This window comes from Maniola hyperantus, chromosome 17 (assembly GCF_902806685.2).
Source record: "Maniola hyperantus chromosome 17, iAphHyp1.2, whole genome shotgun sequence".
NCBI lineage: Eukaryota > Metazoa > Arthropoda > Insecta > Lepidoptera > Nymphalidae > Maniola > Maniola hyperantus.
In genome coordinates, this window is record NC_048552.1 from 4,159,592 (window position 1) to 4,187,016 (window position 27,425).

The 27,425-nt window shown below is 36.6% G+C and overlaps 3 protein-coding genes and 1 long non-coding RNA gene across 5 annotated transcripts; 1 reads left to right on the forward strand and 3 right to left on the reverse strand.

Annotated features, from left to right (window-relative positions):
* Window positions 1-573: 573 nt before the first annotated feature.
* On the reverse strand, window positions 574-4,201 carry LOC117990069 (2-oxoglutarate and iron-dependent oxygenase domain-containing protein 3-like). Its single transcript, XM_034977517.2, has 5 exons — window positions 4,185-4,201; window positions 4,056-4,154; window positions 3,511-3,937; window positions 1,847-1,999; window positions 574-859 (listed from the first exon to the last, which is right to left on the reverse strand). The coding sequence occupies exons 2-5, from the start codon at window positions 4,139-4,141 to the stop codon at window positions 575-577; spliced, it is 951 nt and encodes a 316-aa protein (XP_034833408.1). The 5' UTR covers window positions 4,142-4,154; window positions 4,185-4,201; the 3' UTR covers window position 574.
* A 2,106-nt stretch (window positions 4,202-6,307) lies between these two features.
* Window positions 6,308-8,083, reverse strand: LOC138403463 (uncharacterized). Its single transcript, XR_011237722.1, has 2 exons — window positions 7,635-8,083; window positions 6,308-7,063 (listed from the first exon to the last, which is right to left on the reverse strand). It is a non-coding gene; the product is annotated as an uncharacterized lncRNA (long non-coding RNA).
* A 4,589-nt stretch (window positions 8,084-12,672) lies between these two features.
* On the forward strand, window positions 12,673-24,369 carry LOC117990057 (F-box/LRR-repeat protein 7-like). 2 transcript variants are annotated; one of them, XM_069504231.1, is made up of 13 exons: window positions 12,673-12,921; window positions 13,000-13,115; window positions 14,146-14,291; window positions 15,072-15,256; window positions 16,000-16,064; window positions 16,142-16,298; window positions 17,423-17,613; window positions 17,849-17,935; window positions 18,044-18,548; window positions 18,971-19,176; window positions 19,359-19,493; window positions 19,755-19,914; window positions 21,658-24,369. In XM_069504231.1, the coding sequence occupies exons 1-13, from the start codon at window positions 12,858-12,860 to the stop codon at window positions 21,756-21,758; spliced, it is 2,118 nt and encodes a 705-aa protein (XP_069360332.1). In that variant the 5' UTR covers window positions 12,673-12,857; the 3' UTR covers window positions 21,759-24,369. The 2 variants fall into 2 exon arrangements, with proteins under 2 accessions (XP_069360332.1, XP_069360333.1); XM_069504232.1 differs by having other exon boundaries at window positions 16,151-16,298.
* Window positions 24,370-24,371: 2 nt separating this feature from the next.
* Window positions 24,372-25,607, reverse strand: LOC117990074 (mitochondrial import inner membrane translocase subunit Tim29). The gene has a single exon (XM_034977525.2). It carries the CDS (start codon window positions 25,393-25,395, stop codon window positions 24,829-24,831), a length of 567 nt encoding a protein of 188 aa, XP_034833416.1. The 5' UTR covers window positions 25,396-25,607; the 3' UTR covers window positions 24,372-24,828.
* Window positions 25,608-27,425: the final 1,818 nt, after the last annotated feature.

Genomic DNA, 27,425 nt, shown 5'->3' on the forward strand with positions numbered 1-27,425 from the left:
GTTATTGGATGGTTATTGGCAAACGTAGCCTGATTATATACTCTTTGGCATTGGCAGTTATTAGTCTGTGAAAACCACGACCTTAGATTAAGTCACGATTAAGTACAGTGCGACAAGGCTCTCTTGGCACTTGAATGACATTGACAGGGGGGCGCTGTTGGAGAACAAAGGCCTTGGATGAAATACTAAAGAAATACCTAATGAAAAACTTTAGTACCTATACATTCGTGTCAAAGGCTTAAGAATATTCAAACAAGAGCAACGAGGACACTTGACGGCAACGTTTTGCCAGTGAACTTGTAGCCCAATAGAAGCTTATATAAATTAATGAAATAAGCAAAATCCATTGTTTATGATAAATGCAAAAGTGTGTCTGTCTGTCTGCTAGCTTTTCACGGCTCAAGCGTTCAACCGATTTTGACGAAATTTGGTACAGAGATAGCTTGCATCCCGGGGAAGGACATGGGCTACTTTTTATCCTAGAAAATTGAAGAGTTCCCATAGGTATTTTCAAAAACCTAAATCCACGCAGACAAAGTCGCGGGCATCAGCTAGTGAAAAATAAAAAAGTCATTTATTTGGAATGTCTTTTATTATACTTATCAGTGCTAGGGTCTTCTATAGCGAACTTTTTATCACATGTAAATGGAATAGTCATGGCATATCGCACTCCGGAAGTGACTTTCTCTACATAATGAGAATTTTCAGCACCACTTGTAAACATGCTTAATCTTGCTTTTCGTGGTTCTATAGTACTATTAAAACCCTCATCAATAAATACGAATCTACCACCATTGAAGTCAACGTCATAATCTGATAAATAAAGTAGTGTAGTAAAATGAAAGGATTTGTAGGAGACCTGCAAAAATACAATATGGTTTATTTTACTATTGAAATTGTAACTACACCTACTAAATAGTCCCATCTGTGCACGACGAAAAAGTGCTAAATACAGCAATTTGTGAACTAGATATTTTCTTTGGTTCCTACCAACCTTAGCACTCAGCACTTAGGGGAAGAATTCAACAAGTGGAACCATCAAGATTTCTGATGTTTAAGACGAAAATTATACCAATCTTGGCCCAGTAACTTAACTGATGTTGGTGTCAAGATCAGGCTGAGGGAGCCATCTCGATTTTTGATGGTTCCACTTTTTAAATCCCTGGTTCCTAAGGATCAATCATACCAAAGAAAATATCTTGTTCACAAAACGCTGTATAGTGTCTTAGAGATGGGACTTAAATACCTTACTTTCATAATATTATACTACTTCTTTACTTTAACTTTGAGTGTTTAAACACAACCACCTCATTTATATAGCTTTGGTCTTAAGTGTAAAAGGATACAATGATTCAAGCTATGAACATTCACACATCCCTGGATGGTTTTATATCTCACACTTTGAAGGAATCAAGACTAAATAACAATTCAAAAATAAAAAATAAAAGTAGTTTTATTTATAGTGCATTCAATATTAACTGGCGTGTTTCCGCTTGAGACCGTCATTAGCAATAACAATAGGATTAAGTCGTGGTGGGTGAATTCAAAAGTATCAATAGTTGGTTTTGCAACTAAATAATATATGAGGTTGAACCGGTTGAACTGATTCGATTGAATCTTTTAAAATTGAATGGGCTCTATACAAGTGTTTGGTTTATTACCCCTATTGTTTAGAAATAGAAATAGAAATAGTTTTTATTTGCTAGAATGTGGTACAATTTGGTCTTAAATCTGTGTATGTGGCATGTCAAATGTAATCCTATTGTTATTGCTAATGACGGTCTCAAGTGGAAACACGCCAGTTTATTTTGAATGCACTATAAATGTTTACTAATACATAACTTACTTTGTCAACATGTGGATGCCAGTACTCATCATGATTAGTGAAAGGTTTTTTGGCAGTAATCTCTGAGAAGAATGTTGGATGTGTTGAATAAACTTTATCAGGCTGAACACCTAAATGATGGGCAACACTGTATTTAACCTTGTCTCTTACAACCTGCATAACGAAAAGTAAATCCTATAGACTCTAATAACAAAAACACTTCGAAATCTTCTATACTATTCAGTAGAGAAGATTTCTAAGTGTTCTTGTGTTACTGACTGACATGACCTAACAGGTACAAAAATCAGTAAGAGATTAGTTCTAAGAAGTGAAGAAGGTGCAGTTAATTATAATTAATTAATGTATTATCGGATTAAATGGAATTAAAATAAAATGTATTTATATGTATGTATAGAATTAAATGTACAGAACAGATCATATTCTTCACAAAATTCCAACTGGAGAATTTGATCCCATTTGCTCTTATTTCCAATCCTGACAACCCTGGGATGTGGAGTATAAAGAAAAATCGCATATGTAAAAACTAAATTATCTACATATAATATATATATATATATATATAAATATAAAAACACTGTTATAATATAAATACAGTAGTTTTTTAGGGTTCCGTACCTCAAAAGGAAAACGGAACCCCTCATGATTTATTTATTCATTTGCTTTCATGGTTACATGAATCCCCGTTAGGGCATTGCAAAGTTAGGTACATTACAAATACATACATGCTAAATATATAATTATTATACAATTACATGCAAGCTACGTGTTACATTATTTTATAATAGATTTTATCAGGTAATTATATAGGGCATTCATTTTGAATCGAAATTATTTTTATTTATTGATCGCACTAATTAATTAAGTTTGTTATAATGTCAATTAGTTTCTTCTTTGTTAATAATTTAGTAATACAAGGTAGGTACAAGTATGTTAATATAAAATAGTTTCGATTATCAGTAAGAATGTCATATTAAACTTAAATTAACAGGTTATAGTAGGATATAGGATCACTTTGTTGTCTGTCTGTCTGTCGGTCTGTCAAGAAACCTACAGGGTACTTCCCGTTGACCTAGAATCACGAAATTTGGCAGGTAGGTAGGTCTTATAGCTGGTATTAGGGGAAAAATCTGAAAACCGTGAATTAGTGGTTACATCACACAAAAAAAAATTAAATTGTGGTCATAAACTAATAATTAGTATTTTCAATTTTCGGAGTAAGATAACTATCAAGTGGGGTATCATATGAAAAGGCTTCACCTGTACATTCTAAAATAGATTATTATTTATATTTATGCATCATAGTATTTGAATTATCGTGCAAAATGTCGAAAAAATAAGACTGCATTACGGAACCCTCATTGTGCGAGTCCGACTCGCTCTTGGCCGGTTTTTTTTAACTGGGCTAGTTAAAAAAACACAAAAGGAAAAGCTGAATGACTGATTTATTAACATGTTAACTTTGGACCTGTGCACAGCAAATCTTTGGACAGATCAGGCTGAAATTTGGCATGCAGATAGCAATTATGATGTAGGCATCCACTACAAAGGGATTTTCGAAAATTCAACCCCTAAGGGGGTAAAATAGGGGTTAGAAAGTCGTGTAGTCCACCCGGACAATGTCGCGGGCATAAGCTAGTTATTAGTACAAACTTGTATGTACTCACTCTGATAATATTAAAGTCCTCCTGTGTAAACAGATTTTTCATCTCCTTAATTTCATATATATTTACAAAGTGCTGACCCTTTGACATTGCTCCACTGTGCAGATCCAATATAGATGCGCCACCAAACGAACCACCATACTTTAAACCCCTTTTAGCTATTTTCAACAATTCCTCTACTTCTCTAACCGAAACCACTTTATCAGTGACAAATCTTTTACAATCTCTAGGAGCACAACCCTCAAAATTATCTAGCTCTTTTACATATTCAGCAGAGCATTTCACTATCTGTCCTTTCCCTGGTAGAAGTTCCGATTGTTTAGCAAATGTACGAATGTTATCTTTGGATGAAAAATAAACAACTATCAGCAGAGATATAATAACTGTAGCCCGCGACAGAACTCTTAGTGGCAAACCTTTATTTATAGAGCTGGAAATAATTTATTTATCTTAGTACTAACTTACCATCGATGTAATTTACCAATGACAAAGTCGGTTTGAACGGTAGGTTAGTTAGCTGTATGTTAAACCATCTGAATGAAACTTACGACTTTTCAGCGGGAGTTTTTTCGGAAGTATTTGTGTTACTTTCAGTAAGAGCTTTGTTTTTAATTCTTCTTTTAGCATCACCCATTCTTTTTTGAGTTTTTACTTCACAGATTAATAGGGATACTATATTTACTTATACTTTACCCACGACCACAGACTACAGAGTACCAATGTATTCTGAGACAGAGTACTTTGTAACGTAGTGATTATATACTCTTTGTACTTTGTATTTGTCACGATCATATAGATGTGCGACTCTAGATTTCTTTTTCAAAGTTACGCGTGTACTCACATCAAGAGGGCACTAAAAGCGCGCTAGGCGTGCGAGAGCGCGAAAATTTAAATGCTATTTAAATGTACTTTACTAGAATATTTTATATTTTTGGAACACGTTTTAAATAAACATTAATAATTCCATTAACGTTTGTTTAAAACATGTTTAAAAATATATATTACAAGACTATGACTCTTTGAGCTACTTAATTATAACTATATTATAGAAAGAAAAAGGTTTTAAGGTTTTGTAAATATTTATTATCATAAATTCGTAACTAGGTAGATACATAAAATACAATAGAATAGAAAACAATACGAAGTGTATGTAAACACTATAAAATACATACCCAAATTCAAGACCCGCAAGATTGTGAAATAATTACTATTCAAATTTAACATTTTCGGTTATTTACTTTTAATAATTTTCAAATTATTACCACAATTGGTGTATTTGTGTAGTCAGAAAACAATAAAATAATTGTTATATGAGCCAAAGATAATTAACATAAAGCTAGCTTTAAGTTTTATTGTAATATTAAAAATAAAAAAAATTAACATAAATTATATTAAATAAAATTCCCTGTAAATAAACTGTAAAATAATAAACATAAATTATACTAAATCAAGTAATCAATAAAACCAATCTACTAGATTGATTTTATTGATGGGAATTTATGTTTACTAGCTTATGCCCGCGATTTCGTTCGCGTGGACTACACAAATTTTGAACCCCTGTTTCACACACTTAGAGTTGATCTTTAACAATGAGATTTTAACATATGAGCTTAATAAAATATGTCATACTGCAAATTGCAAAAATATTAACTACAAAACTTTATAGACACTTCAAAACTGACAGAGTTTCATACAAACTTCAAACCCCTATTTTATCCCTTCAGGGGTTGAATTTTGAAAAATCCTTTCTTAGCGGACGCCTACGTTATAATAGCTATCTGCATGCCGAATTTCAGCGTGATCCGTCCAGTAGTTTGAGCTGTGCGTTGATAGATCAGTCAGTCAGTCAGTCAGTCAGTCACCTTTTCCTTTTATATATAGATTATATTATATTTGACTAGTGCCACAAAGGCAGTAATATTAAAAACATAATTACACAAATTAATCACACAGGATTGGCAAGAGTCTGTGATCAATCTACAATTAACAATTTAATCCCCCATATTTGTTAAAAGGAATACAAAACAATTTACTAAAGAAAACAATTTAGTAAAGACTGCCAAACGGATATAGCTTCTGTTAGATATTGATGCAGAAGATGACTTACGAATGTGCAATAGTTGACAGAAGCTTGAATGATTCCCCTTATCTAAATATATAAAAGGAAAGGGTGACTGACTGACTGACTGACCTATCAACGCACAGCTCAAATTACTGGACGGATCGGGCTGAAATTTGGCATGCAGATAGCTATTTTGAAGTAGGCATCCGCTAAGAAAGGGTTTTTGAAAATTCAACCCCTAAGGGGGTGAAATAGGGGGTTGAAACTTGTGAAGTCCACGCGGACAAAGTCGCGAGCATAAGCTAGTTTTATCAAACGAAGTCTGTAATTCAACTACTGATTTCATTAGATTGCATAAAATAGATTATTTACCTTTATGTGTTTGATAATATCTCAACGCCTGAATTTTTATGCTATCATTTTCAGTATCTGAATTTTTACCTTTTAAAATTTTATTTACATTATTGCACCAGCTGTGAATAATCAATTTGATCACAAAATTTATTATATAATTTTTCAAATTGACTTTGTGTGTATCACATGTTAAAAAATCAAAACTTGTACTCTGATCAACTAATAATTTTATCATTTGACTTTTGCCACTTTTCCCAGGATCATTTTTTAACATGCTTTTTACTATTTTTATTATATTTCTCACACAATTTGAAAAGTTACGCGAGGGTCGGTAAAGAGATCTCCTTGTGATATCGATAGAATGTATGTATTCATCTGCTTGAGGTGGGGTGGTGTCACACAATTCATTATTGCATTTTATACAAGATTTACACACATTCCTTTTTAGCTTTTTTATGACAAACCCTGTCACATACTTTTTAGTTTCAGAGATTATTAATTTGTCTCCAATTTCTGAACTACTATCTGCCAAATTTTCTATACTTAGATCTGTATCCATTGGCTCATTGCTCATCGGGGGCTCTTTGATGTCATTTTCTATCAAAAGACAATCTAAATTTTGTAACATTTTGTTAGGATCTTCCTCACAGTTAGCCCCTAATGAGTGACTTGAATTTAAATTATTTACAAGTAATGTTTTGTAAATACTTTCAAACTGCTGGCAGGTAGGGTTTGTGTTTCTAGCCCCGTGGCTCCTCACAGAGGAGAAAAAGTTTTCCACAGGATCTTGGTTAAAACAGCGCGTTAACAAACTAGTTACATTATGTTTTTCATTTAGATATAGCCACAATTCTTTCATAACTTTAATATTGTGGATCCAATTTTTAATTGATGGAACCTGTTCATAACGAATACTTACTGTTCCATCTTTTTTTTTTGTTTCCATCTTAAATCGCATTGATTTTAATATTGGCACACTTTCATCCCATAATTTAAAATGGTCAGAGTTCATTTTCAAACAATTTTTATATATTTTATGGGTCTTTTTATAAGACCCTCCATTAAAGGAGTCAAAAAGACGATCAAATAATAGCAGCAAGTCGGCTGTGTCAGCACACTCTTGTGGTAGTAAATTATTTTCTGAAAAAGAAAAAAGATTAAAAATTAAATACTTAAATAAATACTTAAATATATTTTTTTATACATAAATGTCAGGCCACATTTACATGGATTTGTAGCTGATGCTCGCGACTTCACCCGCGTGGATTTAGGTTTCTTAAAATCTATGAACTCTATGATTTTCAGAGAAAAAAGTAGTGTCCTTCCCTAAGAAGTTATTTGTATACCAAACGTCAAAATTGGGTGGGCTGTGGGTCGATTTCATAAAACCGGCATCAATCATTATTACAATCTCAGTTGTTGTGATTGGCTGAATTTGTGCGATTCTTGTTGCAACAATGCATTGTAGCCAATAGTGAGCTGGCGTCAACCATTTATAATATTAGTATGGAGTTGTGGATGTTTTAAAGTTGCACTATCATCACATTACAGATGTAAAATAGCGCCATATATGTTGCTAATAAATAATTATTGAGAATAAGATTAGTCCTTGCTAGTCAAGTAGTACCAAAGTCTGATGAATTAATTCTAAAGTGAAGAAGGTCTTCAAATATCAGGTCTTTAAAAGTTTCAGAACATTAACAGTACTTACTTGCACAAAATCGTAGCGCTCCTGATACACGCTGACTAAAAACTTGTGCAGCATGTTTTACTTTCATCTTCGGAATTTTCTCTATGAGTACATGAGCTTCTGTTAACTTGTTGCACATTCGTAAGTCATCTTCTCCTGCATCAATATCTAACAGAAGCTTTAAATGTATCCATTTAGCAGTCTTTACTTCGTCCTCCTGTGTGAATCTTAATTCTTTTGTCAGTAAATTGTTTCGTATTCCTTTTAACAAATGTGGGGGATCAAATAAGGGGAATATATTATTATTTTCTACAGCAAAACTACTATCCCTAGGCTCGTTGCCTAATCTAAGACAATCTACTTTAGTCTCTTTTATCAGCTCATTTATAACTTTGTTGTTAATTGTAGATTGATCACAGACAGTTGAGACGACAGCCAATCCTGTTTGATTAATTTGTGTAATTATGTTTTTAATATTACTGCCTTTGTGGCACTTTTGCAAAACAAATAGCAAATTGGCTGTTTGAACTTAGCTTTTAGCCCCTTTATCATGAATACCAAAACATGGTCAGCAATATTCTCTGTAATTTCATTTCCCCCAAAATCTTCAAATCCGATTACTTGATCGAATGCTGTATTGAAATGTAGGGATGGAGACAAAGACATTTCATCAAAGATTAATACACATAATCGTTGCTCCATCCCCAATTTGTCTGCCGCATTTTTCAAAAGTTTAATTATCGCAGGGTTTAAGCCTGGTTTAATTGTTATTTGTTTAAGGACATCCAGTAATGTTCGTTTTGATGGCAAAGTTAACATTTTTCTCAAAAAGTTATAGCCTTTTGGAGTTTTCTTATATATCGAGAGTGACATTAATTTTTCTGCATGATTAAATCTTCTTCCACGGCTTTTTTTGTTATGCTGTGTTAATTGCATTTTTACAAGTGTTTGAGCAGGCATAGGTAAGTATTTTAGAACCTTGTTAAATAATTTTGTTTTTGACATTTTTTTTGCTATCTTTACTTGGTTTCTTTGTTCGAATAATTTATTTTTCAAATTAACTATTTTCCTTAACAATTTCTGAACTTTGAGATTCACATGTCTTTGACCAGCTTTTCCTGAAAAAAAAAGGTGTTTTTATTAAGTATACATTAACTATTAGACAATTTTCAATACTCTATTCTTGTTAAAATCTTGTTAAACAGTAAAGATTTTTTATCTCTTATTTAATTAAATTAAATTAAATTTATTGGATATTATTACATATTAAATTACATATAAGGAACACAAAAAATACTTATAATACAGATAAAAACAAGTAATAACAATTAAGTAGACCTAGGTCTAGTGGGGTGCCAGCCAGGTAACCTCCCAGTGTGTATGTGTGTATGTGTATTATTTGTTGTTTATGGCCACAACTTACTAGTAATTATTTTTTTCTGAATCTGAGTTTGAGAATATCCTGCTTGGATGTTGTGAACCACAGATGGGGTACTTTGAGCGACCGATTGATTATGTGTAGAACTTTCTGGTTGATTTATTGTATTAGCATCTAGACTTGAATCAATGGCACCTGAAATATGCAAAATAGAGTTTTAGAAGAAGTGTTTATGTTATAATTATTAGTTATACATAGTTAGTTTCTGTCTGCAACTTCATTAGGAGATTTCAGTTTTGAAGATTCCATAGAAACATTTGTACTTATTACATTTGATACCAAGTGGGGTATCCCGTAGCGCTGCCAAGTCGATTTTTTTTATATTAACAATAAACCTCTACAGTTTTGCGGCTTGTTAAGAAAAGTGATCTGTTTTACTCTTGTGTATTACAGAACCCTATGTGCTGTGTCCAACTCGCACTTGGCCAGTTATTTTCTACATAGCAGTTCTTGATTTATCGTGCAAAACGTCGAAAAATACGACTGAAGTATGGGACCCTCTGTGCACAAGTCTGACCCACACTTGGCCAGTGTTTTCAAGCTTCTACAATCTGTGCTTTGACCTATTATTGACATGTCAATCAATGTAATTTCTCAAAATCCTCTCTACTGTAATAACTAATAAATAAAACTCACCAAGGTTAAGAGAAGGAAATGCTGTCTTTGCTAGTCTTTTACTGTGATGGTATAAAAAACGATCTTCAAAGTGGTGATTGCAAATTCGATAATTCGTATATATTTCATCATCAGTCTTGCTTTCTAAATCTTGTCCTACTATCTCTTTCCATTGTTGAAATCGTTTCAAAGAGGAGTGGCCAGGTTTTGGAAAGTGATGCAAAACATCTGAAAAAGTAGTAACATAAAATATGCAATATATTATTGTATTATCTATACTTATTGTACTTATTTACTTAATCTCTATAATATATATATAAAAATGAATCACTGAATGTGTTGCTAAGCGCAAATTTCGAGAACAGCTGAACCGATTTCGCTAATTCTTTTTTTATAATATTCCTTGAAGTACGAGGATGGTTTTTATGGAATTGCCCGAAATCGACTAGGCGGTAAGACGTTCGCTGGGGCAGCTAGTAAAATATAAAAAAACCATAGTCATTAAAGTTCAAAATAATATCTAATGTTGTACCTACGTACCTACACTTAATTACAAAACAAAAAATGTACAGAATTAGTAGTCAATAATCCTTACCAATATTATAAATGCAAAAGTATGTCAGGCTGTCTGTCTGCTAGCTTTTCACAGTCAATTTGTGTAACCGTTTATGATAAAAGTTAGAAGGTACAGAGAAGCTTGCATCCAGGTAAGGACATAGGCTACTTTTGCCTCGGAAAATCAAACAGTTCCCATGGGATTCTTTAAAACGCTAAACCAACGTAGACAAAGTGGCGGGCATCATCTATTTGGTGAAGAGATAGCTTGCATCGGAGACGGTTGTAGGCTACTTTTATCACGGAAAATTGGACTTCTCACGGGATTTCTAAAATGGTTTTTTGGATGATATCCACGTGGACGAAATCGCAGGAATTATTTAGTATCATGATAAAATACCTAATGTACTAATGGAGCATAGAGTTTGACTCGTTTAAGAGATTTGTGTTAGATTACAAGTGAGCTGATTTTAAACTTACCGAATTGCTCACATCCGAACACACATCGAGATCTCCGTGGCATTTTCCCTGCACAAATCTATCGACAGAAAATCTTTTCACAAAGCAAAAACAAGTCCGTAATCCGTAGCCGTGGTCAATCGTTCAGGCATGAATCGAGTCCGTAAATCAATCCTTAGGTAGTTATCGAGGTGGTTAAAGGAAACACAGAGTCCAGTAAACAAAGCAGGGTCAGATAAATTTATCAGAAATAGAAATATTTAGAACCGCACAAACAACAATACACGAAAACATGAAAAGTTTTGAACTTCAACGGTGACCAGGGTTGCCAGATATTTACCAATTGAATTCGCCCGTTTTTTTTTTTTTTTTAATAGATATAGCGAGCAAGCGAGCAGGCGGGTCACCTGATGTTAAGTGATTACCGCCGCCCATGAACATTTGCAGCACCAGAGGAGCCGCCGATGCGTTACCGGCCTTTAGGAATTTGTTTTAGGATTTTGCCTGCTGAGTAGCCTAAAATCGCCCGTTTCTATCTTCCAGGGGCCCTACCGCGGTTGTTTGACAGCTACAATGTTACGATCACAATCATCTCTGATTGGTTAATGCTCGCTCACTATTGGCTACAATGCATTGTTGCAACAAGGATTGCACAAATTCAGCCAATCAGAACAATTGAGATTGTAATAATGATTGATACCGGTTTTAGACAATCGCCCTACTGGTAGCCTAAATGGTTACTGGTAGCCAATCGGGATTTTTGGGCGCCGATTGGCCCGCCGAGGTAGCCTAAATGGCGGTAATTCGCCTAATCTGGCACCACTGACGGTGACTGTGGCTGTCCAAATGTTTGTAATTTAAAATTACAACAATGTGCCCGCCATCTATTTACGTCTTTTATTAACTGTTATCTATTTGTTTAGCCGTACTCGCGCTTAGATGGCACCACAAGCGAATTTCAATTTGCGATTTTTTAATGTTCTGGAGTTGCACCCCTCACGTCACGGTCACGATGATCACGATTCTTTACTTGCACATGTGATTATATACTCTTTGTTGCACGTTTGCACCACAGAACACGTAGATAGAGTAATAAAGGTAGATGCAGGAACGTTTGCTTTCTCATTCGCACTAAAAAGAGAGTACAGATAAAGTTACTAATGTGATAAACAGAGACGCAGCTAACCTATTTTTTGTCCCTTATCGTGTAACTGGTTTTTTTCAAGAATACATACAACTTACATACAAGAAGTTGCAAAACAAACTTTGAGAATTCGTGGCGTAATTGTATTTCTCATGAGTTATTTACTTGTTTTCACATAAAAAACGTTTAATACAAATATTGTCGATCGGTTAATACAAATATTGACAACTAAACAATGGTAATAATTGTCGTGTTATTCATCGTTACGTCGTGCTATCGCTATCTCAAACGCGGTTACACAGTACTTAAATCTACCTATTATTCTATCTACGGTAGTAGTACATGCAAGTTCTTTGACAAAGTTTTAGAATATTCCTCGAATACCTATTCGAACAAGAACAAATAGGAACTTGACGGCAACGTTAGTTCCCATTTTCCCCACACGCCAAGATAGTAATCATTCATCCAAGAAGATAGTCTTGTCCTTGGATGGTCTTGTCGCACTGTACCTGCACTGTACATGCTTTGTATTTCAGAACATAGGTAGAATTCACGAATCTATACTAAAACGTAGGATTATATTTGTCGTGCGTCGTCGTTACGTCGTGCTATCGCTATCTCATACGCGGTTACACAGTACTGAAATGTACCTATTATTCTATCTACGACAGAACACTATTACCCATTACCTATATACATCGTACTCTATGCACTATTACTGTGTGATGGTGTGATGTATAACAAAGACTATATAGTGCAAAGAGTATATAGGTAATCACCAGTTCTGTGACTGAGGTGCTGAGTTCCAGTGTATTACTTTACTCTATGTGCTGAGGTTGTAATTGGTCGGTGATTGTCGGTGGTGATTGTTGACTGTTAACTGTATTAACTTTTGCCATTTTTGCCGCAGATTATCAAGTTATATGTCGATTAATTACTCCAAATTCCTTGTGTTTTAAATTTATAATGTTTAAATATTAGTTGCTGCCACTGCCAGAAGTTTTAGCCGTCCTAAATATATCATTTGTAGGCCATGTTTTTCGAAGATGTTGAAGGATTTTTGAGTCCTGAAATATTTCACATTCATCCAGAGTTTAGTATGTATTCTCCAGTTTTCACATTCAAATAATATTATTTCTAGATTAACAAATTGTTAATCCTTGCGTTTTTTTCAGTTGCCATGAGTTCATCTTTAGTGCCAATACCGACATTTGCTCTAAGAAGTATTCCTACACATACTGAAGATGGAATACCAATCAGGAAGCTGTATGTGTCTAACTTGCCACCTAAGGTAATAGAACTCTTGTGGTCTGGCGATTCTGGATCTTCCCAGCACAATGTGGTCTTTGTTTGCATACAGACAACTATTATCGATTGCAAGTGTATTATTCTCAATGTGCAAATCCAGTTTTCCTTGCTGAATACCTGGCTACCTACATAAGTTAGCTGCCAATTGCATATAGTGAAGGTTGCAATCTTCAAAAGTATAGTATGCGACAGGTCAAGATGACAATCGTAGTATGAGGCAGGGGATGCTGGGTGTTCCCATCCCAATTGCCATCTCAACCTGTTGCATACTATATGTACACTGATTTTTTACTCAACAAAGGAAATTCGTGAGTTGGTATTGCCTTTATTCACTATTGGTTAAATGAGTAGCCCTATGATAGATAAGAAATGAATAATTCAATATGTAATATACAGGGTTGCAGGAAAATAGGACACTATCCTGTTAAGGGATTATAGTACAGAACTTCTAAAGTGCTTATGCAAAAGTGTATCCTTTTAACATTGATCCGGATTTAATTCTTTGGCGATAGCATTTGTCTCTTTGTTGTGTAATTTTTTCTTGATTTTATAATTTTTCCTGTAATTTTTATGTACCAATGGATAGCTAACAATACGCAGATGTTTTTAAAATAATCCGCAGGATAAGTGCCATAGTAATTTTTACAGAAAATTTGCAAGTTATTCAAAGAATTAAATTTAAAAATCGAAAACTTTTATAGTTTTTGGGCTGTAATTTTAAAATGCTTCAAGATTTTTCTTGTTTTATAACTGTTTATTATTAACAAGAATATGCACAAGCAAGAAATATAAAAAAAAACTGATGAAATACATTGTTTCTTTTTTTTACTAATTTTAAAGTGGCAAACACCCCTTTACCTAGAAAAAAATAAAAAAATGAATAACTCGAAAACGATACACTTTTGCATAAGCACTTTAGGGGTTGTTTGATAGCTAATGTCCTGTACTATAATCCCTTAACAGGATCGTGTCCTATTTTCCTGTAACCCTGTATAAATGATTGACTTTTGCAGACAACAAGAACAGACCTATTTGGAGTATTTGCTCAGTATGGGTTCATCAAGAGCTGTTGGCTGAGGATGGGAGACAAAGGGCCTAACAAGACCCCCACACCTACATATGCCTTTGTCACATTTAGTAATCCAGCTGATGCTCATAAGTAAATTATTTTTTATAATATGCTCATTAGTATTTAATTGTTTCATCATGATCATGATCAACCCATCGCCGGCTCACTGCAGAGCACGGGTCTCCTCTCAGAGTGAGAAGGGTTTGGTCATAGTCTACCACGCTGGCCATGTGCGGATTGGTAGACTTTTTAATTGTTAAGATTTTTTAAATACAAATATTAAGGGGGTCACTTGATGTTAGTGAATACCACTGGCCATCAGCATTTACTATTTTACAGCATTAACGCAACCGACTATTTAGGAATTTGTTTTTGAACTTCTATCATATGATTAACTAGCTTATGCTCGCGATTGTGTCCATGTGGACTACACAAATTTCACACCTCTATTTCACCACCTTAGGGGTTGAATTTTCAAAAATCCTTTCTTAGTGGATGCATACGTCATAACAGCTATCTGCATGCCAAATTTCAGCCTGATCCGCCTCGTAGTTTGAGCTGTGCGTTGATAGATCAGTTGGTCACCTTTTCCTTTTATATATTTACATTTTATCAGTAAGCAGTTATACATTAAGAAAAGTGTACTAGACTATCAATTAATTATTATTATTATTTATCAATTTACCACTATTATTCAATATCATCCACAAAGAAATGCACTCCACAATAGGACATGTTGCCAGTTCACAGTTGATTATTATTATTTCTAGTATTGAGTCCTAACAACTGATCCTATTTACATTTCTGATGGCTTTACGCTAAGCTTTCATACTTTGCCCATCATCCTTTACATTTGCATATAAAATGTAGGGCTCTCCAAGCACCAATGCATGAAAAAATGCTACGAGGTCGAAATCTCAAAATATCACCAGCCGACAGTTGGCATCAACCATCTGAAGATCCTGACGGCAATGTCAACTGGAAACCCCAGCAGGGGCGCAGGCAAGATGGCAGCAGCCCATCCAGTTGGGATAGAACTCAGCAGGATCATGAGGGTAACTATTCTAATACTATATCAGCCATAAGAGACCAATACTATATCAACCATAGGATACCTAATACTATATCAGCCATAAGATACATAATACTATATCAACCATAGGATACCTAATACTATATCAGCCATAAGACACCTAATACTATATCAACCATAGGATACCTAATACTATATCAGCCATAAGACACCTAATACTATATCAACCATAGGATACCTAATACTATATCCACCCCAGGATATATTTTAATCAAGTAGGCTTATCAACTTCTTCCTTTTATTCTCCTTACTAAATGATGCCAGCGACTTTGCATGGATTTAGTTTTTTTTAATCCTGTGGAAGCTCTTTGATTTTCCAGGATAAAATGTAGCCTATGTGTTTCATAATCACAAATTATGCCAGAATATGGAACATGTAACATAATATTATTAATTGCGTAAGTTATAATAAATTCAATTTCAAATTTGTTTTTATGGCATACAGCTGCACCAGATGGGTGCATGTCACATGTTAACGGGCCTATACGCGAAACGTGCACTTGAATTTTGCTTGTTTAACATATTAAACAGTAATATTTTGAAAAACAAAAAAATGTGTAGCCAGTTTAAAAGGTGACCTTCATTGAGAAACTTTTGGATTTGACAAAAGTACCACATTTATCCAGGGAATAAATCTAAAACTACTAAAAATCATGAAAATTTGAGGGTGGCTAAGTTCTTTAATCAAAACTTTTTCTTGCCTAGGTGATAATGCAGAATTTTCAGAGACAATCAAAGCAGAAAATACTGAAAATACAAATGAAGAAACGGTATGTCAATAAATATTTCCATTTTAATATAACAGTAGTTTTTAAGAATAGTCAGGAATATATGTGTTTATTTTCAGAATACAGAGGAGGAAAGTGACCAACCATACAACATGCTGGATATCCTTAATGTTGACTGCTTGTCACACATTCTCACCTATGTTCCTATCAATGATCTAATCAGATCTGAAAGAGTTAGCAGGAGATGGCAAAACATGGTGCAAGAATATTTACTAGGTGAGTTTACAAGGGAACCAGAAAGCTAGAAAAAACTTCGCGTCATTGTGGCTAATTCCTTTGTACACAATCTCTAAACTAAACTAAAATATCACGTCTAAATCTATTGCTATCCCTTTCATAATGTAGCTTGCGGAAAAGGAAAGCACTAGATTTAGACCTGTTAATTTAGTTTAGTTTAGCGATTGTGTACTAGAGAATCGGCCCCATTATTTTACTACCTAAACACAATCCAATGCCAATTACCTTTTGCCTTATCTTTTATTTTTAGTGATTTAGTATTTATCAAACCCGCAATGTATAGTGTGCAAAACTGGAGTCAATGCCCTACCTGCGACGCGTAATTGACTCCAAATCTGAATAAAAAGAAAAAAAAAGTGACCTATTTACGCAACCTTCGCTGACCTCTAGCCTCAGTCAGATGTTTTATTTGGAATATATTGTAAACTTTTAAAAAATACAGGGTTTTCCCCGCATTTTTGTTTTGTGGTATATTATCATTAGTAGTACTATCTATCACCTGTCTTCGTTTATCATGCTAGCGTTCTTGTTACACCCTGTATATTGTTACGCACATCTAACTTGCTTACTGATTCAAACCTCTAAGCATCAGTAATAGTACATTACTAAACAAGACTGCTAATTGCTATTTCGGCCAAGAAACTATAAACAAATGAGTTCAAGAAAACCTTGTTAAGACAAGGATAATAATAAATATCCCATGGTATAGTCCACTGTGTGTTGTGTCATGTGCCTAAAGTAAATTAAACCTAGTGCTACATAATTGACAGGATATTGATTCAAGATCAAGCCTTGAGCTGTCTCACTCTATTTTGCTCTGACCCCACGATTAGTATATTAGTCTACTACAGCAATATGCACTGCACACCATTTGCATTCAGCGCTTTGTCTGTGGACTAGCTGTTTAGCGGTGCGTCGTCTAACAATCCCCTACATCTTCCCCTTCATTTGATGACTAACTCACTGATTAATTGACTCATTCGTTAGGGGGGGTTCCAGCTTTTAGCAACATGACTCTCAAACTATTCACTATGCTGTGCTGTGAAAAATGCATGGTAGTCCAACTGAGTGGTAACTCAGTACTCAGGCATGGCCGGTTGCAGGCATTCGCATGTTCAAGACATCGTGGTGGCAGCACGAGCCGGTGAAGCTGACGACGGCCGTGCTGCGGCGCCTGCTGCAGCGGCTGGGCGGTTCGCTGCTGCGCCTGCACATCGACCACCAGGTGTCCGCGCTCAACGACCGCACCGCGCATACCGTCGGCAAGTTCTGCCCGCACCTCGAGGAACTCAAGGTCAGCTCGAGTCCCTTCAGCGCGGCGGTGACGCGGCGGCTGTGCTGCGGCGCCTGCTGTAGTTTTAATATGAATCCAGTTCAAATAATGGTGTCGTTGTTTTACGATGCTGACAGCTGGTGGTGCTGTTGTGACGTCACGAGAAATTACTTTTTTTAATACAAGATTTTATTGTATTGTGTTGTGAAGCCCATTAAATTCTTAATACCTACATTAACAATTTTTTCCCCAACAGGTGGTTGGAATGCAAACGAAAAACTGGAATCCGTTAATTTATGGATGCAAAAATCTCAAAAGCCTTTCATTTGTCTCGTGTACTAAGGTACTGTTTTTTGAAAATTTTAATGAATTTTTCTTACACTAAAAATTCATGTCAGATTGTGCATTAGTGTAATCTGATTGTGTATGACTGAGGTTTTTTTTTTTACAGCTTACAGATTCAAGTTTAGTTCATCTTGTGAAAAAAGACTCTTGTATAGAAAGTTTGACAGTTAAGAACAACACCCATGTAACGGGTCTATTCCTCACGGGCTCGAATCCAACAAAACTTACCTCGTTAGAGTTTTTCAACTGCTACAGCCTTCAAGGTAGCGTGTTGAGCGCGGCAATAGACAGCCTTCCCACTCTCACCGCACTCAAGTTGGACGTCTGCCCCATCACAATGTGGAAAATGATCCCTTTAATACTCAGCAAGCTGCCGAAACTTCAGGACCTGTCTCTCAGTGAATATACGACGTCAGATATGTGCATTCTGCCGATTGGGAACGAAGCCTTCTGCAAATCTCTGGCCAGTCTGACAGAATTGAAGAGGTTGAACTTGAGCAGAAATATTTATATCACTAACTCGGTGTTGAAAACGGTGGCACAATCTTGCCCAGAATTAGAATCACTCAATGTATCCAGCTGCAACTCTAGAAAAACTTTTTCACATAATGGTAAGTTATGAATTCCTACATTTAGTACCATATTGTTGAAACATAGGCAAGCTGAAGAAAACGCGGAAGCAACAGAGGAATTTACTTATTTCGTAGACCTTCTATAATATGTCCAATATTTAATTATTAAAAAATTCAAACATCCCTATTGTTATTGGCAAATCTCATATGATTGAGGACTTGAGGACACCTGCCATATAATGGGAGATTTTGGATTTTCTAATCGATATTGCTTGGAGTTTCTCTACGTGATCAAATCAGACGTTCTCTAGGTGGACGGATGACATTAGACGAGTCGCAGGGAGCCGCTGGATTCAGGCGGCGCAAGACCGTGGCGTGTGGAAGTCCCTACAAGAGACCTATGTCCAGCAGTGGACGTCTATCGGTTGATGATGATGATGAATCGATATTGTGTTTGTCAGGCGTGGGCGATGAGGGCATAGCAGCGGTGTGCGCAAGCTGCTCCTCACTGATGTCACTCGACGTGTCGTACCTGGCAACGCTCAGCGACGCGGGGCTCAGTGCGGCGGTGCGACTGCCGCGCCTGGTGACACTGACGGCGCGCGGCATCCCCGCGCTCTCTTCCGCGCCCTTCTGCGCCGTGCTCGCCTCCTGCCACCTGCTCGAGGTACTGCAACTAAACGACACGTTCACAGCGACGCGACAACACACCGCGACTGTCGCACCTGGTGTGTTACGTAGACTTCTATAAAAACCCCAACAGAATCTTTAAAACCTGAATCCACACGTCATGTGAAGATATGATTTTACTTTAGACTACCTTTGCCTCAATAAGTTTGTATGTGGCAGGAGATCGACGCAAGCGGCTGCGACAACGTGACGGGCGAGGTGATCGTGGCGGCTAGCGAGGCGCTGCGCGCGCGCCCCCGCCCCGTCGCGCTCTACCTCGCCTCCACCGCCGCCGCGTTCATTGACGGCCCACAGGTCAGCATAGTACGGTCCACCGCAGGACTAAAGCATAGTGTCACATTCGTTAGTGACACGCGTGACTGTTGTGTGTTGTAAACGATATTTTCGGTCTTAAAAATAAAATCAATTAAAGTCAATAGTTTCTTTTTGATGATACAGAAAAAAAAGCAGTGAAGACGCGCTTTTAGAGAGTTGAGTTTTCGCTTTTTGAGAGAAGTTGTTTAATTACTGACTTCCGTATTATTGCTGCAATTAAAATACTCGACTGTATTCCAGGAGTACGACTCTCACAAGCTGCTAACTGTGAACCTGTATGAGGATCGCAGCAACCCACACCTGCGTGTCGACTTCGTGGACAGCGTGTACGACGAGGACTCCGACCGCTCCTTCGACGACATCTATGACCACGAGGACTTCGACGACTACATGGGCGAAGGTACTGCACCCACACAGGAGCACACAAGCTGCTGACAGTGAACCTGTATGAGGATCGCAGCAACCCGCACCTGCGTGTCGACTTCGTGGACAGTGTGTATGACGAGGTCTCCGACCGCTCCTTTGACGACATCTGTGTCCACGAGGACTTCGACGACTATATGGGATAAGGTACTGCACCCACACGGGAGCACCCAAGCTGCTGAACTGTGTACCTGTACGAGGTCTGTGACACTTTCCTCAGAATAGGTACTGCACGCACACAATCTGCTAACAGTGACCTGTACGAGGTCTGCGACACTTTCCTCAGGATAGTTACTGCACCCACATAGAGGAGCACACAAGCTGCTGAACTGTGAACCTGTACGAGGACTACGACACTTTCCTCAGACTAGGTACTCCACACATACAGGAGCACACAAGCTGCTGAACTGTGAATCTGTACGAGGACTGCGCCACTTTCCTCAGACTAGGTACTCCACCCACACAGGAGCACACAAGCTGCTGAACTGTGAACCTGTACGAGGACTACGACACTTTCCTCAGACTAGGTACTCCACACATACAGGAGCACACAAGCTGCTGAACTGTGAATCTGTACGAGGACTGCGCCACTTTCCTCAGACTAGGTACTCCACCCACACAGGAGCACACAAGCTGCTGAACTGTGAACCTGTACGAGGACTACGCCACTTTCCTCAGACTAGGTACTCCACACATACAGGAGCACACAAGCTGCTGAACTGTGAATCTGTACGAGGACTGCGCCACTTTCCTCAGACTAGGTACTCCACCCACACAGGAGCACACAAGCTGCTGAACTGTGAACCTGTACGAGGACTACGACACTTTCCTCAGACTAGGTACTCCACACATACAGGAGCACACAAGCTGCTGAACTGTGAATCTGTACGAGGACTGCGCCACTTTCCTCAGACTAGGTACTCCACCCACACAGGAGCACACAAGCTGCTGAACTGTGAACCTGTACGAGGACTACGACACTTTCCTCAGACTAGGTACTCCACACATACAGGAGCACACAAGCTGCTGAACTGTGAATCTGTACGAGGACTGCGCCACTTTCCTCAGACTAGGTACTCCACCCACACAGGAGCACACAAGCTGCTGATGTACCTGTACGAGGTTTGCGACACTTTCCTCAGAATAGGTACTGCACACAGGAGCACACAAGCTGCTGAACTGTGCACCTGTGCGAGGTCTGCGACACTTTCCTCACACTAGGTACTCCACACACACAGGAGCACACAAGCTGCTGAACTGTGAATCTGTACGAGGACTGCGCCACTTTCCTCAGACTAGGTAGTCCACCCACACAGGAGCACACAAGCTGCTGATGTACCTGTACGAGGTTTGCGACACTTTCCTCAGAATAGGTCCTGCACTGCACACAGGAGCACACAAGCTGCTGAACTGTGCACCTGTGCGAGGTCTGCGACACTTTCCTCACACTAGGTACTCCACACACACAGGAGCACACAAGCTGCTGAACTGTGAATATGTACGAGGACTGCGACACTTTCCTCAGACAAGGCACTCCACTCACACAGGAGCACAGAAGCTGCTGATATACCTGTACGAGGTCTGCGACACTTGCCTCAGAATAGGTACTGCACCCACACAGGAGCACACAATCTTAATTTATTTTAATAGATAAATAATAAGATCATTGTTGCCATGTCTTGCCCACTTGTCATTAGGAATAACAAAATATTTTTTGTAGATGATGACCTGGAACTGTTTTTGGACGATGATGATGATGATGATCTGGAAGACTATGAAGAAATCCTGCAAATCAACGGTGTTAACGTCCTCCTGCTTTAAGATAACAGTACTAATTACTAATCAGCTACAATTTCATCACTATTGTACGCGTGTGTGAATTTAGATTTTTGGTGTATTATTTTATAAAAGTATATAAGTATTATATTGGTTTGTCGTGATTTTAATAGTGATACTGTTTATTAATTTTCGTTCAAAGCAGTTGATGTTAAAAATATTTTTGCTGTTTTATAAAGATCAAATTAATGAAAATTAGAGGACGCTATTTTGTTTATATTTTTATTATCATAAAATATTTACTTATTCATCCGTACAACTTGATATAGGTCTAACAGGATTTAAGCATTTGCTAGAAATTCATGTCTATTTTAGATTTTATAACAAAACAGTAGGAGATTGTCTCCACAGCATACAATAAATCTGGTTTTAAGTGATTATTTACATTGATATACTTTAAAAAAAAGTCTGAAACATTGTGATAGAATGTAAATTGTTCATGTACTTTTTTCGTAACTGGTATTATTTTGTATAATATTATGTATGTAATAAATTGAAATATAAGGTAAGTTAATGTTGGTCGCAGTATTAACAGCACGCGGCGCAAATGACGCATTTTTCTAACCAGAAGATGGCGAATGACGTTATCGTTGATACAGTGATGGTAAAACAAGTAGTCCAATCTGAAGTTGCAATACGGCGGTTTGTGCCCGTCATAGACTTAGGATTAAATACACAAGCTCGGCACAGATATGCTATGTAGAATGCACAGTCAGTGTACTCCTCGTATTCAGATTGGACTATTTGTTTCACCCGCAATATACACAATCAGCTTAATTCTGAGATAGCATATTGTCCGTTATGTTTTGTAAACTTGGGTTACATTGCACAACTCAATATCTATTTTTCTTTACTGAGTTAAAAGGAAATCAATAAATGCTTAACCAGTGACGACGGACATTTTAAGTCAGCTAAGGAAAACTAAATTACAGGAAGACTGCAAAACTATATTCATTGATTGCCTCATAAAACAATATAGAATTTGTGCTTGCTTTAAGTGTATATTAAATTGTATATGCTTTATGAACAATGTTTGTAAACACTTACACAAGATAGTTAAATAGTTAATTATGACAATAGGACAGGCCCACTTATAATACTGAGACAGTATAAATATTACCTAATTATATATTGGTACTGATTCTGAGCACAACCTTATTTTAGAGTATTCGCATGCTCTTCTTACTAATGTAATATGAAAAGGACAGACACAGTTTGACAGTTTTAAATTTAATTTTTAGATGTTAAACCCCGTGATTTGAGCGCGCAGTCGCGAACCTACTGTTTCAATTTGTATTGTGCACTAAAATTTAGAGTCTTTAAATGTGAAAGTCATGTTCCATTCCTTTTTTAGCATTGTTAAAAAGAAAAGGATGCAGATACTCTAAATTTAGTTTAGAGAACGACAGCGGAATCGGTGCCAATGAATGTATAAAAATACATTATGATTGTTACATAATTTATAAGTCTGCCACAATGCCAGAATATGCTGTGGTTGTAGATCTCATAGATCTGCCATATGGACCACATTATAGATAATAATAAATAATTGTTATATTTTGTCTGCCTTATCTTACTGAAATAGAAATAATAATGCTAACTATAGTCTGATAATTACAATTATAATTGCACTGAGTAAAATAATTGTTTTTACTTACTTATCCTGCCCTTTAAGGTACACTTACACAGGCAAATAAAATTCCTCAATTCCAAGCAATTTAGTCAATTATGATGTCAAAAAACTAATTTTATGTACCTAGGTATTGTACTTATTTGCAAAAATGTGGGAATTATTTTCATAGCATAGTCTGACGTTTGGGTAGACTTTTGCCAGTTGATTGTTACACAGTTGATTGAACTCAGAAGTACAGACATTTTATATAGTTTCTAATTAGTGTAATTAATACAGCTGCAGAATGCTTTTGATATGTTTTATGTTTTATTAGATACCTGTACCTGTAAGTTATTCTTATGAATTTCATGCATTGTAATAAAACAAGGTGGTTTTTAATTTTATTTTTTATCAAGAACTGATTTTGTTTTAATCACAATTTAATCATTAACTATTTATATTTTGTAGCCTTTTTGTATAGGTAGAGGATGTGTTAAATTTATTTTAGATAAAAAAAGAATATTTTGTTACCATCAGTTTGCACAAAGCAATGCATTAATATTAATTAAAACAAAGTATAATTTAAAAATTACTCATTTTGCCATTATTATTTAACCACTTTTGATGTCTTTCATTCAATTCACTGAATGTTTTATAATACAGAAAAAGTTGTTTATTTCTAATTTTCTGATTTAGAATTCTCTTTTTAGTTGTAAAATGCTTTTCACAAGTTTATTTTTTTGCAATAACTCATCATCTGTGCAGCAGGATTTTATTTTTCAGTTTGTTTAAATTTCAATCAACTGGAGATGGAAGTGGTATTTCTATGTTGAGTGATATTTATAGAAGAGTATACTATATTTTCATGGTTCACATAGTGATTAGTTTTTAGACTTGCATTTTAGGAAAGATCTTGTGTATGAATATGGTTTCTTAGGTTTTATACATATTTTTGTTTCATAGCATTAGTAAAAAAAACAAATACAACCATTTTCCTCAACAATAATATTTTTTATTTAATACCTTGGTACTTACCAACAGAAAACACTACAAGCTTAACCATACTAAAATATTCCATACATTCTGCAGGAAGCCAATAAACTTCAACTTGGCGTTGGGGTCTTAATGTACTGGAAGGCTCAGCGTTGGATGAGCCCCGACTAGTTGGACGGACATCAGACAAGTCGCAGGGAGCCGCTGGCTCAAGACTGTGATGTGTGGAAGTCCCTTCAAGAGACCTATGTCCAGCAGTGGATATCTATCAGTTGATGATAATGAGTACTCAGAGATAATGTGGGTACCTTATGTGTGAAAGAATTTTTAAATTGGATGATTAGTTTCAGAGACTACATCCAAACAAAGAATAGTTTTCTCTTATCTTTTTACGTTAATTAATGTTATTATGCTATTTTATTGTAACTTTCAATAATTCATTCATAAAGTTCAGACATTAACATCATAGTTTGTTGTCTTTATGTAAATGTTCCACCACCTGCCCAAAAAGCCCACATCCACAATCCGTAAAAATATGCTCAAATATGAGGGCTCTAAATATGAACAGTGAGCTTTGTACAAGTCACAGGAATCGTTCAAACTGGAAGTGTACATGAAGGATACAATTCCTAAAGACCTGTAATGAACTACACCTTCATTATGACATTGCTGCAAGTACTGTAGATGTTGAAGAGATACAGGATTTCTACATTCTTCACTCACTAATATCACCTCGTTTGTAATACGTTTCATATGATCTTGAAAGTCTAACTCATTTGGATTGTTTTGAGCCAAGGTGAATATAGTCACAATACCCGTAGTCCATTTCAAAGCTTTTCTTGGATCCTCTTGCATATCGGTCCGTAAATCTTGCAACATTTGTCGGTAATCTATGACTAGATTTTTCCAATAATTTACCCATTTTTCTAATATTGTGCCTTTAACCTTATCGGGTAATTTAACTTTTGATTGAAGATTCACAACGAAGTTTGGTGTTCTCGATAATAATTTCAACATTTTAAATTTTAATGAATGAAGTGAGTTTTTAGGCACACGAAAATTATAATTTTATTAATGAACTATTCAGATAAACTTGGCGATTTTTCTAATTTTCACTTCTGTTCTGTTCTTGATAAGATATCATTGTTATAATTTTCAGCACCGTAAAAGGATTTGCAGTCACCGGCACGGGTCACCAGAGACAATCTATGCCAGAGACCAATAACATATAGGATACGGGTCACCGACCAGTAAAAAGTTTTCAGTTAAGTTTAGTTTTTAGGTTAACCACAGACTACACTACAGAGTGAAGGTTGACAGTGACACTTCGATCTTGGCGCTATTTAAGACATCGACATAGGAAAGTAGTAGGTACTTAGAAATTCTTTGATTTAAGATTTTGGCTAAATTACTTGTCTATCAATCAAAGCGACGTCATCACGGTTCATGAACCTAAAAAAATGGCGGGCAGGCGGCAGCGTTTTCGCCAGTGGTTTTCGCGGTGAAATTCGAAATGCATTTTCATTGCACTTATCGATCGAATAATATTTTTGTTGGTGGTTTATTATCTCTTTAGGATCAAATTAAAACACTTTTCAAAAAAGGGTAAAATACCCTATTTGCTCGCGCCCAACTTATGTCGAATTGTCGAGCAATGGGAGAGATTTCTGTTCTCAGACGAGTACAGAATGCGCTTATAATATGGTAGGGATCGAAGGGGTCCGGTCTGGAGAGTGATATTATGCTCAGTGCTGTTTCGCAGAAACAGTGGTCTATGGGGGTGGTTCCTGTATGATGTGGGCCGGCATATCATTTGACGGTAAAACCGAGCTGGTTGGGGACGAGAAGGCGGTCTAACTTCAGACCTACTTGGCCGATATTCTGCTGGAACATGTCATGCTGAAACAGTTCATGGATGAAGTCGGTATCGCCACAGTGGTCTACCCAGTGCTCAGCCCCGCCTTATATCCTATCGAGCACTTATGAGATGAGCTGAAAAAGAGAATTTGATCCAGAAAACCGGTTCCTTCAAGTATTGAAGAGCTGAAATCGGCTTTGCTAGAGGAGTGGGAAGGTATCCCACAAGATTCTATCAAGAAGCTGATTAGATCCATGAGGAATGGTTTTTGTGCTGTGATTAGGGGGCTAGGTAAGGCAACACAAAACATTGATAAGTCACGAAATTAGGATTATCACATAATTGCATAAGTTTACTCTAAATACCTATGCATAAAGTCGGCCGAGCAGAGTAACTAGAAATCAAAGCGTGAAGCTCGCCTTACTTCAACATACATAGGTACCTACCTAAAACGTGTAGAAACAAATAATATTTTTTACTTTGTAGTGTTTTTGGAAGTCGTTTTTTTATATAACTATTTTTTATTTATTGGTCACAAGCTGTGTTCACAAGTCACAACGTACAGGGTCACATGCTATTATGGCTTTGTTGAACAAACTGCGTGTGCATGCCGTGTGATAGAGTTCAGCGTGCCAACTGTAGGTACAGTACGCGGCAGAAAGTAATGTACATCGGCCTTTAGAATGATATTTCGGCTTTGTAGAGCGTTGTCTCTGTAACTCATACCCATATGACGTTTTATTGGTCTCTACAAATCTGCTATCTCCTTCTAAAGGTCGATGTACCTACATTACTTTCTGCCGCGTACTGTAGGTAAATGTCGTTTTATTGGCTGGTTAAGTATGTTTATGTTACATAGGTATTTAATTTAACACTAGATGATGCCCCCGCAACTTCTGCGTGGATTGCGGTTTTAAAAAACCCGTATGAATTCTTTGTTTTACCGGGATAAAATGTAGCTTCGTATCTTCGTAGTAAGTTAACTAACTCTGTACCAAATCTCTATATATAAAAATGAATCGCTGAATGTGTTGCTGATCGCGAATCTCGAGAACAGCTGAACCGATTTCGCTAATTCTTTTTTTATAATATTCCCTGAAGTACGAGGATGGTTCTTAAGGAGAGAAAATTATTGGCCATCACAAAAATGTTGCCCGAAATGTACGACTATGCGAATTTGATAAAAACC

Excerpts from the sequence above, each read along its gene's own strand:
- LOC117990057 (XM_069504231.1), top strand. The coding sequence starts at position 12,858 with ATGTTTTTCGAAGATGTTGAAGGATTTTTGAGTCCTGAAATATTTCAC. Across the intron at positions 15,257-15,999 it reads AACTCAGCAGGATCATGAGG|GTGATAATGCAGAATTTTCA; the intron begins GTAACTATTCTA and ends TTTCTTGCCTAG. Across the intron at positions 16,065-16,141 it reads AAAATACAAATGAAGAAACG|AATACAGAGGAGGAAAGTGA; the intron begins GTATGTCAATAA and ends GTTTATTTTCAG.
- LOC117990074 (XM_034977525.2), bottom strand. The coding sequence starts at position 25,395 with ATGTTGAAATTATTATCGAGAACACCAAACTTCGTTGTGAATCTTCAA.
- LOC117990069 (XM_034977517.2), bottom strand. The coding sequence starts at position 4,141 with ATGGGTGATGCTAAAAGAAGAATTAAAAACAAAGCTCTTACTGAAAGT. Across the intron at positions 2,000-3,510 it reads AGGACTTTAATATTATCAGA|GTTGTAAGAGACAAGGTTAA; the intron begins GTGAGTACATAC and ends TTCGTTATGCAG. Across the intron at positions 860-1,846 it reads GGCATCCACATGTTGACAAA|GTCTCCTACAAATCCTTTCA; the intron begins GTAAGTTATGTA and ends GTATTTTTGCAG.